This window comes from Anomalospiza imberbis, chromosome 9 (assembly GCF_031753505.1).
Source record: "Anomalospiza imberbis isolate Cuckoo-Finch-1a 21T00152 chromosome 9, ASM3175350v1, whole genome shotgun sequence".
In the NCBI taxonomy this organism is placed as follows: domain Eukaryota; kingdom Metazoa; phylum Chordata; class Aves; order Passeriformes; family Viduidae; genus Anomalospiza; species Anomalospiza imberbis.
In genome coordinates, this window is record NC_089689.1 from 997,635 (window position 1) to 1,014,266 (window position 16,632).

At 43.9% G+C, this 16,632-nt stretch overlaps 1 protein-coding gene across 4 annotated transcripts in view; it reads right to left on the minus strand.

Moving 5' to 3' along the window:
- The window catches only part of TEDC1 (tubulin epsilon and delta complex 1), a 69,604-nt gene that overhangs the window by 11,001 nt on the left and 41,971 nt on the right, over positions 1 to 16,632 (minus strand). For 3 of the 4 annotated variants that reach the window (XM_068199210.1, XM_068199209.1, XM_068199208.1), the window contains 2 exons: positions 14,326 to 14,412; positions 10,413 to 10,625 (listed from right to left, as the gene is read on the minus strand). In XM_068199210.1, coding sequence (XP_068055311.1) covers positions 10,413 to 10,625; positions 14,326 to 14,412 — 300 coding nt within the window. Of the gene's footprint in view, positions 1 to 9,547; positions 9,665 to 10,412; positions 10,626 to 14,325; positions 14,413 to 16,632 lie in introns of those variants that run through there. The other variant, XM_068199211.1, reaches the window with a different exon arrangement.

Below are 16,632 nucleotides of genomic sequence, written 5' to 3' on the forward strand. Positions count from 1 at the left end.
AAAGCATTTGACTCCGATAATTTCATAACAAGGAGTGACATGATCTTGTCAGGATGGATAACAGATTTTCCTGGGGTTTGCTTGGTTTGTTTTGGGAGCTTTTCACTTTGGTTTTTCTTTAAGATAATGCAATGGCTCTGTACTTAAGACTCATGTCTCTAAATTCCTTGATGGGAGTCACAAAAGTCAATTTAGCTTAAGGTAAAGGAAAAGGATATAGGACTAAGAAAAGAGAACAACATAAACATTTTTCAGGGTCTTTACCTGAAGATTACAAATACCCCCCCGAATATCAATACAAAGGCTGATAAAAGCACTGCCTGTGTGCTGAGCCTGCAAAGCCAAGGGGAAATGAATCCTCTGGGGCCTGGGAGCAGCTGAGCTCTGTGAGAGCTGCACAGCAAGCCCGTGTGCCAGAGCTGCTCGGGGGCAGGGCTGCCCCAGCTCTCCCCCTGCCCTGGATCTGCAGAGGCAGCTCCTCCAGAGACAGCCCTGGGATGGATCCCTAAGGGCCAGAGCTGAGGCAAACAGCCCAGACTCAGCTATGCTGAGAGCCTCATCACATCCATCCCTCTTCCATGGAGCTATGAACAGGTATCCTGGCTCAGGGGAGACTTTATCACTCTAAAACTCCCCAGAAGGAGTGGTAGCCAGGTGGAGATCAGCCTCTTCTCCCAGGGAAGAAGCAATAGCACACGAGAAAATGGCCTCAAGCTGTGCCAGGGGAGGTCTAGGTTGGATATCAGTAAAAATTTCTTCACTAAAAAGGTTAGCAAATGCTGGAACAGGCTGCCCAGGGAAATGGCTGAGTCACCATCCCCAAGGAATTTAAAAAGACATGTACATGTGGCACTAAGTGACATAATTCAGTGTTGGATTTGTCAGTGCTGGCTTTGACTCCATGATCTTGGCAGTTTTCTTCCAATCTAAAGGATTCTATGATTCCATGATTCCGTTCCATAATATTTTCTGTACTTTCTGTTTCTGATTTTTTGGCATATGTACTTTGCTTCCCAGTGGTTAACTTTTGAGGAGAACAACTGAAATCAAAGCACAAAAACAAAGGGGAATCAAAAATGTAATTATATTACCACAGCAACTCTGCAGATCCAGACAAGGACAGGTCTTAAAATAATAAATGGCCTCCAAAGAAATTTCTGCACCACCTCTGCTCACCTGAAGAGGATGCCAGCACAAAAAGAGCAGCAAGAGCATCCCAGCTGACCAGAATCCCTGTGCTCTGGAGGCAGGAGCTCACCTAAACCTCTTCAGCTCCTTCCCAAGATGTGCATGCCTGCCACTCGGGACAGTCTCTGCCCTGAGAAGTGGGACAGCTCCAAGCAGCATCAGCAAACTTGCAGACTCTTTACCAGCAACTGCAAGGAGACACAGTCCAGACCTGTGAAAGTCCCATATGCCACACAAGTCTGAATGCACACCACAGGAAATAAGAGAAAAAAAACCCCTATTTTCTTCTCCAAATTATAAATCTTGAGCATTTTACAGTAATTTTAGAAGTTCCATTCTACTATTCCAGCCTTTCGAAATGCATTTCTTTTTAACTACAGTTGTATCTCTAGACTTTCCCAATCCCTTGAATTCCATTAGAAGATCACAGAAATTAAAGTAGGAATAGGCACATTCTGAAAATATATTATATGAAAACCAGAATATGTCAGTGTAAGTAATTTAGACACTTGCAAAAAGGCTGCTATGCTACTCTGAAAAAGACCCTGACAACTACAAATTACAAAGGAAGGCAACAGACAAGTATTGCTTTGGATAATAAATTGCTCACTTACTTTTCAATTTGTTCTACCAAACTTTTATCTTGGGCAGCAGAGGCAAACACTGATGATAGATCATCTCCGATCTAAGTGGCCTGCAGAAGCTTGGAGGGTCCCACTTTGCTTTTAGAATACTTTTATCACTGCACAGCATGAAAGTAGCCACTTCAGAAAGAGTGCTGCTTGTGCCCTGCACTTCTCTGGATCATCCTGCTTCGAGAGAACAGGATGTGAAACGTGAAATTCAAGCAACGGGGTCCTTGTACGGACAGCCAACAAAAGCAATGTTCATACAAACCACTCCTAAAATACAGAGATGAGGGGAAGGTATTACCACCTAGTCATACAAATTTTCAGAAAAGGGTTTTTCTTACCCAAGAATTACAAACAAAAAGAAAGCCCCAAAAACTCCCATGACTTTCTAGTGAATTTGCTCACCCCCAAAGTGGTTTTGTTCCCAGTTAGAAAATACTCCCTTGTCCCTTCCAGGGGCTTTGCATGACCACTGCAGAACCTCCCCCAGCACCCAGCCCTGCAGCTCCTATCCCAACTTTTGGGATCCAGAGCAGTAAAGGTCATTCCAGCAACACAGCCTACCCACAGGAAAATGTGGTAAAAAAAATTCCTGCCCACAGGCACAAGGAAAATGAACTTTAACTCCCAGGTGGAGATTTTCTACAGAAAACACTTTGGGAGGTTCAGTGCAGACATTTTCTAAAGCCACTGCTCTTACAAGGCATTCAGCAGGGTCTATTATCTGACAGTCTGAGGATGAGGAGCAGCTGTAGGTGGATGTGAGGCTGCCTGCATGGTCCCTGTGACTCCTGCAGCAGCTGAAGGCCAGGCCCTACAGCCAGCCTGCAAAGGGAGACAATCCAACAGCTCTCAGGGCTTAGAGAAAACCGGTAAAATGAATAAAAATGGTGAGTTTGGAGCTCAGAAGAGTACTGAGGCTTTATTTAGATGCATTTCTGGCTGGAGAGAAGATACGTGACAACACTAAATTACAGATGGACTTTTATGTCAGCTCTTCCACAAGCACAGGGGACAAAGACAGAAACAAGGTGGATACTTTCTTCTCTTATGATCAATTACCCTTGATTTCAGGCAGGCAACTGAGAGAACAAGGCCAAGGTTTCAAGAACAAATGAAACAAAGTGAAGCTTTGAATGCCTGGATTTAAAGAATCCTTCGAAAAGCACCTCTGTCAACTCACCAAAAACAAAAACCCAAACACAACCCAAGCAGTGCTGCAAAGCACACACAGCCTGCTCCTGCTGGCAGAGGGGAACCCATCCCCACAGCCTGCCTGGAGCTGCAAAGCCAGCCAGGCAGCTCCTGAAGGTCCTGTCCCCAAAACCCACTCTGAAAGGCGCAGTAAAGCACACTAACAGAGCTGCAGGTGGAGCTGTCTAAAATGAGCCTCTGGCTGTGGGGTTTAACACGGCCCCTGTCAGCCAGAATTAGCTGTGACCCCAAGGTGCTGCCCTTGTGGAGGACGTGTGCTGTTGTGGCTCACCACTGGCAAAACAAAATCCAGCAGCTCTGTGGTTTCTGGTACCTCAAATCCCACCCATCAGACTTGAAGCTGTTCAAAAAATAGTGCTGCTGGGACCTGTGCTTCCATATCTTGTGCATCTGAGCCCTGCAGACATTCCTAGTCTTCATCCTTGTTTTATGGTGTGCTTTAACTGTAAGAGCAGCCCAAGTGCTATACTTATTTCTTAAAAATGCACTAAAACATTTACAGTGGCTACTAAACAGTGGCTTCTCTCATTGCAGTGGGGGTTTTTTACACTTAGTCGTTAAATAAAGCTCATCTGAAATTTACTGGAGTATAATTCTCCAGCTGCATTTATTACATGTTTCATTGCCTTGGTCAGTATCCAACATCTTCGTAAATAATGCAAGTAAAATATTAACTCTGGTTATTTATTATAATTTAACTGATCCTGTCACCTGGGCAAACATTCTGCACTTTGGCAAAGGAAGGGAAAGCAGCCTCTTCTGGGAAGCAAGAAAAACTTTCACCCACGCTTCCTTCAAACCCCAGAGTTCTGCACACAGAACAGGAGACAGCACTCGAGTTTTTAAAGTTCCCCTCCTCCCTAAGGAGCTGCAGTCTTTCAGCCTACATAAGCCCCATGAAAAATGTCAGGCTAGGTAATTTATTTCCAGTTACGGTGTTTGAAATCAGTTTGCTGATTTAGCCACTGGTACACAGAGTGCCTCCGTGTCTCTCACAGCTCGTCAGTCTTTCAGCAGTGTGCACAAAAGGTTGCATCTGCAGAGGAAGAATAACACTTGTCTTTCCAACCCTTTGTACGCTGCAAGCTTAACGTTGACTATTCCAGTCTGGCCAGCCTACACAGAGCTCTCAGAAGCGAGCAAGAGTCTTTCAAACAATCTTCCAGCTCTGCTTATGTACAGTAACTTTTCACATGCATTCTAGCTCTAAAGCAGGCCAACTCGGGACTTCAGGTCTACAGCAGATTTTAGATCCTGCTGTCAAAAGGAGAACCAGGTGCACAGTGCCTTCCATCAACAATCCCCTGGATCTCTATAGGCACTTAGCAGAAACAAGCAGCCTCAGATCTCCTGCTAGGAATATTGATGAGTGAGGAACAAACCAATGCAAGGAAACCCAAGAGCAAAGAGTGAATGCAAAGATCAGTATTTACTTCCTACTGCTTACAGCAGCTTCATGTTTTCTAGCAGCCTAAATCTGCTAGAGCCACAACAATTCCACCAGCAGCAAATTTAATCCTACATTTAACTAAGAACTGCACGTAAGAGCCAGCAGACATGTCCCTCCCGGACAGCCTCCCGCCCGTGTCCCCCAGTGCTGCCTCTGATGGATGCTTTGGTTGATCTCTGTGGGTTCCCCCCTACCCAGGCATCTGGGCCCAGCCAACCATGCACTTCCAAAAGCTGCTCCCGTGGTCTTGCTAGTTCTTCAATTCCTTTTCGCATGAGGAGCTCCACTGACAGCTGCTCAGTGCTCCAGATGGAGGTTTGCAAATACAAAGTGGAACACAGAAGCGTTCTGGGACCAGGAAAGGGAATGTGCTGACTGAGGAAATACACCAGCACTGAACCATTCCCCACCACTCCTCCACTTCCTCCACCCCAGACAGAAGGGATAATTAACTGCTCACTACACTAACATCTTCATATTAGCAAAAAGCCCAGGGAACTAGAATAAACAGCAGCAACAGCAAAGATGAAATGGGAAGTGTGCTTACCAAAAAAAAAAAAATCCACACCAGAAAAAGGTGCTTTTGACAAGCTTCAGAGAGTTCTTCAGTGACAGCTCAGCTGTAGCTTTGCCACAAATGCCTGGTTTAAGGTAGAGGAAACACAATCCAGCCCTGCACCAGTGCAGGAAAGAACTCAGCCCAGGGAGCCAGCCCAGCCACACCCATGCCCCTCACCATTCCCACGCTGCAGAAAGCAACAAGCCTTTATCTTTTCCTAGCAGTGGCTACTAGGGACCCACAGCTCCTCAGCCCCCTCTCCAATCATTATGAGGCATAAAGAAAAACTTTGGAAGTGCATTTTTCTGAGTTGACAAAATTCAACTCAATCTTGGTAAGAGAAACAAAAAAAACTCAACCACAAACAGAAGTAGGACCATGTTCCAGCATCAGTTCTGGAGCTGCTTCCGTACTCCAAATATTGAAGCCTTAAATCAAAATGAATCAAAAACCATTTAGTCTTTTATAAATGTAAGAACCTTAGAAGAATGATCTCTCTTTGTAGACTCTACGAGGTCTCTGGCAGCTGCGATAAGCTGGCAATGGCAAAATGTTTACATGAACCACAGATCTCTTGGGATGGGGTGGAAATGCCTCTGTGTTTCAGTCCCCACCACCTTCACCTGACTGGGTGCCCCAGGCCATTCCTGCCACCCCTGTATCCCACCCTGTCCCTGGGAAGAGAAAACAAATCACCCCTGTCCTGTCCAGCCCCTCCCCAACCACTGTGAATTCAAAGGGCATTTCTTCCGACGTGGGCAGCCCTGCATCCTCCCATCCCTATCCAGGAGACAGTTGCAAGGGCTTGGGAAGACTGGGGATTACTGAATGGAGGGGAGGAGATGGATCAGGAGAAAAATACAGAAACAAAGATAAAATGCAGGTTCCAGTGCCCTCCCACTGTGATTATGGAGGTCTGGTCCAGGTCAGGGAGTGCAGTCTCGCCTGGGTACTCAGACACCACCGGCCGAGCAAGCACAGCCACCAGAATTTCTGGGTGGAATTCTGGTGTGGAAAGAGCCTGTTCTAGCTCAGACTAATGGCTCCAAGCCTTCCTGGTCTGTGCCTCAGAGATGTATGCATGAGCAAGCTCCATCCCAATCTTACCATCATCTCAAAGGAGTCTGGCTTGCTTTTAAAAGCAAGAGAACTCAGAGAGTCCCAGGATACAATATCCCAAGTTTCAACAAAAGCTGGGAATGGTACAAGCATTTACATGATGAAAACTAAAACGATTACCATTTGGAGTCAAACACTCTGCATTCCAGCTTGTGGATGCCAAATGTTTTAACCCAGACTGAAATCAAATCCTCCCCTCTAATAGAGGAGCAGGTAACAGAATACTCAGAAAGGAAAAAGCAAACAAACTACTTCTCTTCTGGGATTAGGAGATTTCATCTTTTACAGTTAAGTTTGTTTCTGAGAGGAGAAATGTTCTTAAATCTTAACCATTTCCCTCCCCTTTTTGATCACTTCCAGATTCTCAAAATGTCACCAAAGAAATGATTATTTGCCCAGTACTGCACAGAAAAGAGCAACGCTAACAGAAAGCAAGCCCCATATTCAGATCACACCTCTGTCATATGCCTTTTCTCCTCCAAGATACTGAACACATTGCTGCCTAGAGATGGGTATCAGTTAAAATGTCCTATGAATCAGGGTTTCACAAATCACCCAAATCCCATGGCAGCATTCAAATGTCTTCTAGTGAATGGCCCTGCAAGGTGAAATCATTTCAGGGTCATTCCAAGCACATAACCAAAGAAACAGCTGGGGGTAGGCAGAAACAAACAAAAGAAAACAAGGAAATGAAAAATGAAACAAAGAAGCAAAATAATTTTCTTAATTTTAGGAGACTTCAGATTGATAGTTGTAACTACCAGAATCACAGTGTGCAAATGCTCAAACTTGCAACAAATAGATTCATTCCCCCTGAAACCACATCCTGAATCATAAGAAATTATGTTCAGCGGTGCAAACCAGGCATCGTGGCATAGCAATGACTTCAACACATCTGAAATACCTTTGCACAGTCCAAAATAAATAGATTAATCAACTGCAGGCTTTCCTAAATGAAAGACACTTTCACAGGTTTTCAAGCTCAATCCACAGTCTTAGAGCAGGTTGAGTAATTTCCTCTAGGTTCACCCATCATGAAAACCAAGGAGCATCAGAAGAACATAAAAAATGCTTCCTCCTGCTCCACTGTGATACCCCCTCCATTCTCTCCTCTTCTTATGCAAGGAAACCCTTTCAAAACTTGGGTCATCACTGCATCCCCTCCCTGATTCTTTCCAGCTCAAACACTTTTTTTTAATTTATGAATGGGACTAGCACTGCACATGGCATTCCAGAAACTGATGGGAATGTTTTAAGTTTTACTTTTTTTCTGCTTCCCTAACAGTTCTAGGATCCAGTTTACTGTTTCTGACCGCTGACCTTTCCACAGAGCTCACTCACGTGCTGTGCCAATCCAAAGAAACACGTGTAAAACGATGATGCTCCCTTCAGATGTGTTAGCCTGGATTTATCTTCATGCGGTTTTTCTGACATTTTACCACTTCACTACTCGGCACAAGGACCCTCAATAATCCTTTGCTGTTGCTTGTAGGGATTCAGTCTCCTCTCTCCACGTAGGCACCTCGCCATGCTGCCCTGTTTTGGTTTTGCCTGGCTTGGTTTTTGGCTCCACCAGTGACCACCTCCACCAACCCACCCCAGCCACCTCCTGCCAGCTTCCTGCTGCAGTTTGCTCAAGGGGGAGAGGGAACACAGCCACGTGGGCAGTTTATTTTTGCTGAGAATCTTTTCAGGGCCCTCATCAAATGCCATTTGCAAACGCGATTAAGCGGCATCAATGCAGCCGCCCCTGCCCACACGCTCAGCAGTCCCTGCAGAGAGCTCCAGCAGATTCCAGCCACGATTACTCCCTGCAGGAACTGTGCTGTCTCTCCCCCAGTGCATCACGTTTCAGCACTCAATTCTGCTGTTCAGAACAGTTTCTACCCCGTTGCCTGGCACAGACATCAGGCCTACTGGCAACAACAGACACAAACACTCTGCGGATTATCAGGTTCTTTGTCAAGTACAAGGCTGTGGACATAAGAGCTGTAGTAAGCTGTGCTGGCCCTCAGCTGGGCATGCCTGCAAGAGCCAAGACAATTTCCAGATGTCTCAGTACTGCAAGATACAAAGTTAGCAATAATGGCTTCAGCTACCGCTGTGTCTTCTCTTTGTTTGATTAAAAAATAATATAGAAAGAAAGATTTGATAAGCTTATTCCTCCAGGGAAAAGAAGGGGTCAGAAACATACACTTTATAGAAGAGCCTGCATTCAGCAAGCATCCTGGCTGTGGGAAAAAAGGACAGGCCACAGGAAGAAAGCATCACACAAGCAGCAGCACTATGAAAAGCAAGGCTTGATATAAAGAGGATTGATGGAGAGTCATCTAACCCCAAGCATTCAAAAAAATGCTGTTATGTAGCACTACAAAACAATTCTGTTTCAGGGCATATATGGAAGAGAAGGCATTTGTGGTAAACCAGCCTTTTAACAACACACTTCAGGTGCACTCCATTTATCACAGTCACAAACTCATATGACGTCCAGAGAATCTCAGAAACATTGGAACATGACCAACCATTATTCAAATCTAATCAGTGCAACAATTTTAAAGAAGAAATCGTCAGTTAAATCTTTCTGGACTTAATCCCTGAATTTAAGTATTAAAAAAAAAAAAAATCAGTGTGATATTACATAATACCTAACCTCATATTTAACAGCATATATATTGTTACATATAAGAGAAGTCAGAGCATATCTTGCTTTAGAAATCATACACTGGAAGTTTTATTTTTAGAATTCGAGGTCTGAGTGGTCCCGCAACAGTCATGTCCATTTTGCCCAGGAACAACCAAATCTGCTGATTCTAGAGATCTGTCTGGTCCAGTACCCCGTCACAGATGCTGAGCGACAGTAAGTGCCCAGAGAAGACTCTAAGACAAATGTTAATACACGGATATGCTTCCTCAGAATATTCCCCCAGCCTGCAATGATTTGTTCTCCCACTAACTCATAAGGTTGCAATTTGTATCTGCATATTTTATAGTCTTTGATGGATTTCAACTCCCAAGAACGTGTATGGCAGATTTCAAACCCATGTACATTGCTTATACCCACAGTGCCCTGTGGGAAGAAGTTCTGTGCCCTGTGTGAAGCAGCAGCTCCTTGTGCCATCCCTGTCCAGCTGATCCTAATTAGCTCCTTACGCTTAAGGTGGAAGAGAGCAATTAGCTCTCCACACACTTTTTCCATGCCAGATGCCTTTTGAACTCTTGGGCAGATACTTTTTGATCTGACAACCTGTCATTTTCCACTTTGTCAGCTGACCTGCAATCCTGTCTACTAACACCCCAATCTAAAACCACACGCTCCCCTCTCTCCTGAAAAGAAAAAAAATCAAATACACTGGGCTAAAAAAACCCTCACCTGATTTAAGACAGACACAAAGTGGTGATACAGCAATTTTATTACTGCTCTGTCGTCCCAGCTGTTTCTTTCACTTTTTCTCCATCCACAGGTATTGTAGATTCTCTGCTAGCCTTCTCTCCACTTGCTGCCTGGAAAGAATCACTATTTTTTTATGCCTGCATCTTCATTGTTCTCCTTGTGCCAGTATGTTGATACTCAGATTCACCTTCCACATCTACATTACCTAAACCTCCTTTATTTCTTCCCCACCACCCGCTCCGGGTGCTTCCCAGTGTCTCCCCATCCTTATACAGCAAATACCAAGCACACTTCCTTCATATCACCTGCTTCCCTCCACAGCCAGCCTCCCACAGCCAGTCTGTTCTGCCATCAAATCTTGTGCTCAGTCTCTTCCCTCACTTCACAGGTTTCAAATTCCTCTTATTCCTTCCCCCATCAGACATTTCAAAGACTCCTAATTCAATGAAAGATGACAAGCTCTGGCCTCTTTCCCTGTAAATACTTCATTTTCTCACTGTGACATTACCGCTGCTTTCAGCCTGCTGCATCCATCCCCTCTGGGGCTGCCATGATTTCCTCCTCTTCTCTCTCTTTTCTCCTCTCCTCTGCAATGCCTATGCTTTGAAGCCTGCCCTTCCAAGAGAACACTTGTTTTGTTTGTCCTCTCCGGGACAGATGCCTACTTTGTGTTTGAAAGAGCACTGGGCATGCTGTGGGCACAAACCCCCAGGGAGCTGCAGCCCTGGCACCGTGACGGCAGCAAGGGTGGCATGGAGCAGCACAGCGACCTGCCCTAGGACAGGCCATGGACAGAGAACTGAAAAATGCAGGATCCTAAAAACCTCCAGTGGTCATGAACAGCACCCAAGGCCTTACCTTCTGCCACCACGCAGCCTTTCGCTGAGCCACGAGCTGATGCAGCTGCTCCTGGAGAGCCATCAGGTCTCTGGATAATCTGTCCATTTGCCCAGTCAGCTTGTCAGCCCAGGGGCAGCAGGAGGTCACCTCTGGCAGCCTTCTTTTCTCCACATGAACATCCTGGGACTCACACATATCTCCCTCTTCAGCCATATTATCCAACACAGTTTCCTAAACAACAAACAATAAAAGTTAACTTTTCAGCAGGAACTAAAATGGTTCCCCCCATCCTCCTGGTAATTCATAGCTAGGAATTCACTGCTGCCATCTCAATATAAAGTTGCTCCACAATTTCAGAGTTATTTTAGGAGAGAACCCCCTCAGTTCACTATAACATATTTCCAAGTTAACAGAAAACTTATGTTGCTAACCTAGCTTATTTTAGAAAGCACTGCACAGTCAGCTACTTTCCACCGCACTAAAGCATAAAGTAACACTCCTGAGATGGAGGTGAACAGCACTGCAGCAGCTCTAGATATGCCCTTCCTCTCAAATTCTGAGCTTGGATGCACTTCTAGGGCTTTTGGTAACAAAGTGATGACCAGGGAGGTACGTGCCTACACTGCTCAGGAGAGCCCCACTTGCTCTAACACCCACGGGGTCACTTGTGCCCATGGAAAACTCCACAAGTTAAGAAACTTGGGATCCCTGATTCAGCCTGGTCAGGAGCTGACAGCTCTGCTTGACCATGACCATCTAGCTGGTTTGATAATTAATTGTGCAATTGCCTTCCAAGGTAGCAAGTGCTATTTCAAATACTCAAGAGAAAAAAAAAACCAACCCAAAACCAAAAGCATTTAAACAAAACATTCAGAGCCCATCTTTACACTCTGGTGCACAGACTGTGCAGAAACACACATTTTTCAAGCCTGAATAGCACAGCATAACTAAAGGACATAGGCCTCACTCATAGAATATTAATATTTATTTCCATACTGTTATCAAGAAGACATTCAATAGAAGAGGTCATAATCTCTTTTAAGGACATAATTTGCATCCAAAATTATCTTTAGCAACTGAAGAAGCAATTTAGAAACACTGGCAGGAAATTCAGCAGTTGAGCAGCGTGGTCTATACATGAGCAAGGAAAAACCAAGTGCATAATTACTGGCACAGCAGCAACACTGCTGGAGGAGACTCAGAGAGCCAGAAGTCACCAATGTCACACTGCTGAAGTCAAGCACCGTGTCACAAAGTGTAAACACAAGTGCCAGTGACAGAAGAGTGCTGACTGTAATGCTGACATACAGGTGAGGCACTCGAAGTTAAACACAGACAAACGGGAGGGAAAGTCCCAGATGAGAGCAGCAACAAACATCAAAAGCTCAAATGAATGGCCTACTAGGACACATAAAGACATCAAAACTTTAGCTTAGCCTAGAAACAGGGACTGGGAAGGCAGTGACATGCTAACAGCCTTCACTTATATAAAACATTGCTATAAAGAGGATGGATTTTATTTTTTCTCCTCTTTCTCTCTTTTCTCAGAAGGTAGGTTAAAAACTCTGGCTTAATTCAGAGCAAAAGATTTTTAGATTCATGCAAGAAAAAGCTTCATAAGACAGCTAAGAATGGCATAGGACACCCTGCAAAAGCTCCTTTCTGCAGGGAAACACTGCAAACACTGGTGCTGGGAATTGGCACAAAGCAGCAGTGAGGGCAGCAGCTCCTGCTGCCCCATGGCCCAGCTCATGAGAACACAGACATGGCAGGGACATGGACAGGATAACAAAGTGCAAGGAAGTAAAGCAAAGGGCTTTGGCTTTTTGGGGTTTGGGGGTTCTCCTCTTTATGCCTTATTTTGAAATTGATTAAACAACAGTGCGGGGTCTGTTGTTGTCGGGCCTCACCCCCTGGTTGGGGTGGCCCAGAAAGGTGGAAAAGTCTCTCCTCCAACCCGAGCTTCCAAAGAAAGACTCAGTGGTCTTCAGTCGTCTGGTCTCAAGGTAGTTTATTGTGTGTTATCTGAAAGATTTCTCCCTGAGCTGCTGCGGTCCGTTCAGCAGTCAGGCAAGGCACACTGCCCTCCCGGGGGGCTGGTGCCCTCTTTTATATCTTATATTACATATTAGATGTTTATGGTTTTTCCCCAATGCCCATCACCTGTATTGAACAGTGACTTTCTACTCTAAACCTATCTGTGAGTGCCAACATCACCAAGAACATGGAGGTTAGGAAGGAGAAGGAAAGAGGACAGGGCATGCCCAAGTCCCTCCATCTTAGAACTTCTGACCCCCATGTACAAAACTCAGACCCCTCTGTACAAAGCCTAAAACCCCCCTGTACAGCACTCAAAAACTCTTCCTCTCACTTTGTGACTACTTCTACTATAATATCTGAACTTGTGTGATTTCTTGTTCTTCCTGCAAGGTTGGTAAATTGTTCCATGGATCAGGTTCAAAGCCACAGGGGTCTGTGGCTGCATTCCAGGGTCTCAGATGCTTCTGACCTGGGCCCGGAACATCCAAGAGTGTCCAAGGGACATTCTGGGTTCCGACACAACAGAACTGTAAAGCAACATTAACAGTCAGACAATGTTCTCAGGCACGTGGTGGGATTTTTGGGCTGTCTTGTGCAGGGCCAGGAGTTGGACTCAGTGGTCCTTGTGGATCCCTTCCAGCTGAGGATATTCTGTGATTACTGCAGTCATTCCAGTTCCTGCAGTGATGTCATGCTCCGTTGTGTTCTGGCCCACCACCAGCAGGCAGAGCTGGCAGCAGCTGTGTAAGAACCACCCCATCCATCAGATCATCAATCAGATCAGCAAATTTGGTAGAAAGAGAAAAATACTGCCTTCTCTGTCTTTTCATCTCATCCCCATACACCCTACTGCACCCAAGATCAACCACCATCATCAGCAAAACAAAAGAAAAAGGCAAATTCACCATCCAGCACACTGAATAGCTTAGAAAGATGTTGCTGGTCAATTTTCAAGTATTTATTTTGAACTTAACTTCAGAAAGCAGGCTAACACTCTTCAACATGTCAAAGCAAATGTGTTGGCAGATACACAGAAATAATTGTAGTTATATTTTATCTGTTGGGAGCCAGGCCTGTGCTAATGTTGATGCTTTCCAAAAAACCCTAAGATGGTAAACATGTAAAGCAAAAACCATAAGAGAACTAATGGAAATTGGAAGTACCCTTCAAGACAGGTGAGGCAATTTCACACTGCCCATTGCCTTGCTTCTAGTGTAGAAAAAGGCACATGGGCAATTAGCAGTCAGCTCAACTGATTCTCAAAATTCTGTAAGCTCATAGAGCTAATGTGGTGTGCTGAAGAATTATTTCAGCAACACTGAATGGGCAAAAGTCATAGAGAGAAGTGAGATGGATGGCATCGTTTGCACTCACTCGAGAAATCCTAAGATGCACAGAGAAAAGGTTATTGATTTTCTTATGATCATTCAACACAGTTCAAGGGGAAATCAGCAATGTCAACACACTATTTGGCTGGGGAAAAATGAAGTTGTTTTCAATATCAGCTGCCTGCAAATTTAGTTGTTCTCAAGACTGCAATAAAGCTTAGAGGCCCTCTTCTGAAAAGCCATTTAATTTTACAAAAATGTGCAACTGCTATGTTTAAAAACCATTAAAAAATATGAAGATCAGACCTTTTCATTTGTGTTAACTATATGAAATTCTGCAATTCCTCAACTTAGCTGTGTGAGTCCTATTGAAGAAAACAGGAATAAAAGAGAACTATGAAAACATTCCTTACTTTACCGAGACTTTTTTTTCCTTTTTTAAAAGTGCTGTTGAACAGAAGGTTTGCAACATTTAATTTTGTGGGACTTCAGGGCCTTTGGGAGTAGCCAGCTATGTAAAAGTCAAGAAAGATGCACCGCTCAAAATCAGTTTGATTTGTTACCATCCACTGCCAGTAAACTGGTTCCAGTTGCTTCCATTCCAGAAAGGCTTCCAGCCGCGTGGTCTCAGACTCCAGGAGCTGTAACAGCTGCAGGAGAGGAGACAAAGGAAAGGACATCAGGTAACTTTGGCCACTTGAGAACTACATGAAATGTGTGCTTAGACTGAAGAATAAAAAGGGTGTGAGTGGTACATGGGACAACAATGGGTGGCTTTACAAGAACATTTTAAAAACAGATGGGGAAAGGTGAAGTAAAACACTTATCCCAGTAGCACTGGGTTATCCCTCACCCCAAATGTGCCAACTTCATCAGCTTTTCCACACATAAATGTGAGTTTCCTGTTGTTTTGAGGGAATAAAGAGACACAGTTGTGATACACATGCTTAGTGAATGACCAGCTTCAAATCTTCTATGTTTCTTGACCACCAAAACAAGCTCTTTCTCAAAAAATATTTTTCCCTGTCCATTCCTTCACTCTGAAACAGCATGGAAAAACTCCCTCTAAAATGTTATGTATTTCATAAACTGTATCATCTGCTGTATGAGGAATCCCTCCCTTTGCCTGAGAGCACTCAAAGGAGAAACGCTGCATTATAGGTACACAAATTATAATTTTTTCACAAATATATGCATAATAAACATGTATGTACACACATATATGGTGAAGGAGACATTCCAAGATTAAATATTTATATATTAGTAAAAAAAAGCACTTATAAAGAAGGATAAGGTGAACAAATTTGCTATAAATCAGAGCTCACCAGCTTTAACAATTTTGGTTCTGACCATACCTTTGAAATTAACAATTCTGACACCAATCTGACACCAAAGGCAACTTCTTAAGATGACCACAAAGAGTGTAGGGCCTTGAGGAGAATGATAAAGACCAGACCAGCACCAGCTAAATCCATTTTTATGGATTACATTTTATACAGAAAACTATCTTCTTCTACCTTTGTTTCATTTAGTTACTTAGTACATAACATAATTTAAGTAAGTGCAAAGCATGAGTTGACTTTGCAATTTTATTATGCAGATATTGCTTGAAGATAAAAGAACCAAGGAAAGGAATCCACTTTGCAAGGGTAACTGCTGGAAATTGTACGCAGTTTGCTCTAAAACACTGCTGGATCCAAAATACAATTATTATACATTTGCTCACACACCAGACACTTGGCATTACACTTAATGATTCTGCTGGTTTCAAGCTCAGCTGGGATATAAAAGGTGGAAGAATGGCTTTCTGTCTCCTTTTTTCTTTTCTCCTTTTTTTTTCCATAGGTACATCTACAGTACAAATGGCTTACATTATGGAATCTGAGGAGTGCAAGAAAACCCAGCCAAAAAGTTGATTAAATATTCAGGCAACGGTGAAGTTACTTGACTTTAAAGTAGCTCTGTAATGTGGTCATGAGCTGTGTGTGATTGCAGCACGAATACGTCTTATTACAGCTAAAGAGGGCTGAAGGTTGGGATGGGGAGTTTTTCATTCTGAGCCTTCAAAAAAAGAGTGATCTTAATAAAAACACAGTCATCATCTTTATTGTCACCAGAATGGTAGAAGCACCATGTGCCACTTGCTTTCACAGCACAACTGAAAAGATATGGTTCTGAAACTTCACCAAACCTCTACAGGATCTGCTGCACTTAACCGACCTTAACAACAATCAAAGCTTCCTGAGCAGCCTCCTAATCTCAAACCCTTTGGGATCTTTTGTATTTGGGTGCTCTTGTTGCCTTTCTTTTTTTTTTTTAACTGTTTCATTAGTTACATTAACTATAAAACTCGAGCAGCTTGTGTGAAAGCATTCATCTGACTCACCCACTTAGAGCATCCTCACCTTTCACTGGTATTAACACCCTCAGAAAAAGCAGGGCAGCAATTGTGTGCTGTGCTGGATTGCTTTATTCATAAATCAGTAACAGGATGACTCCAGCTATCCTTGGAGGACAGTTTCCAGCAGAGCTGGAATATACCATGGCAGCCTCAGGCAGGTCTGCAATAGCCAACATTTGAGTTTCCACCCTGAGGGACTTTAGGCACCGCTCCTGAATGCCAATATCCTCTAACATCCTTTCTTTACAGGCCTTGCAAGGCTTTGATGTTATTGCAGCATGGAGAATAAAGCAGAACGCAATAAAAAAATAATGTACTACAAATATCCTTGAGATACCCTAGCAAAAATCATAAAAACAAATAAATGTTCAAGGTAGGGAAGGGACAATGGATTGTATGTCCGTGTGCCTTGAATTTGGTCACAGAGTCCTTATGCCCCAGAGGTGCCAGGTTTCACTCAGACATGCCT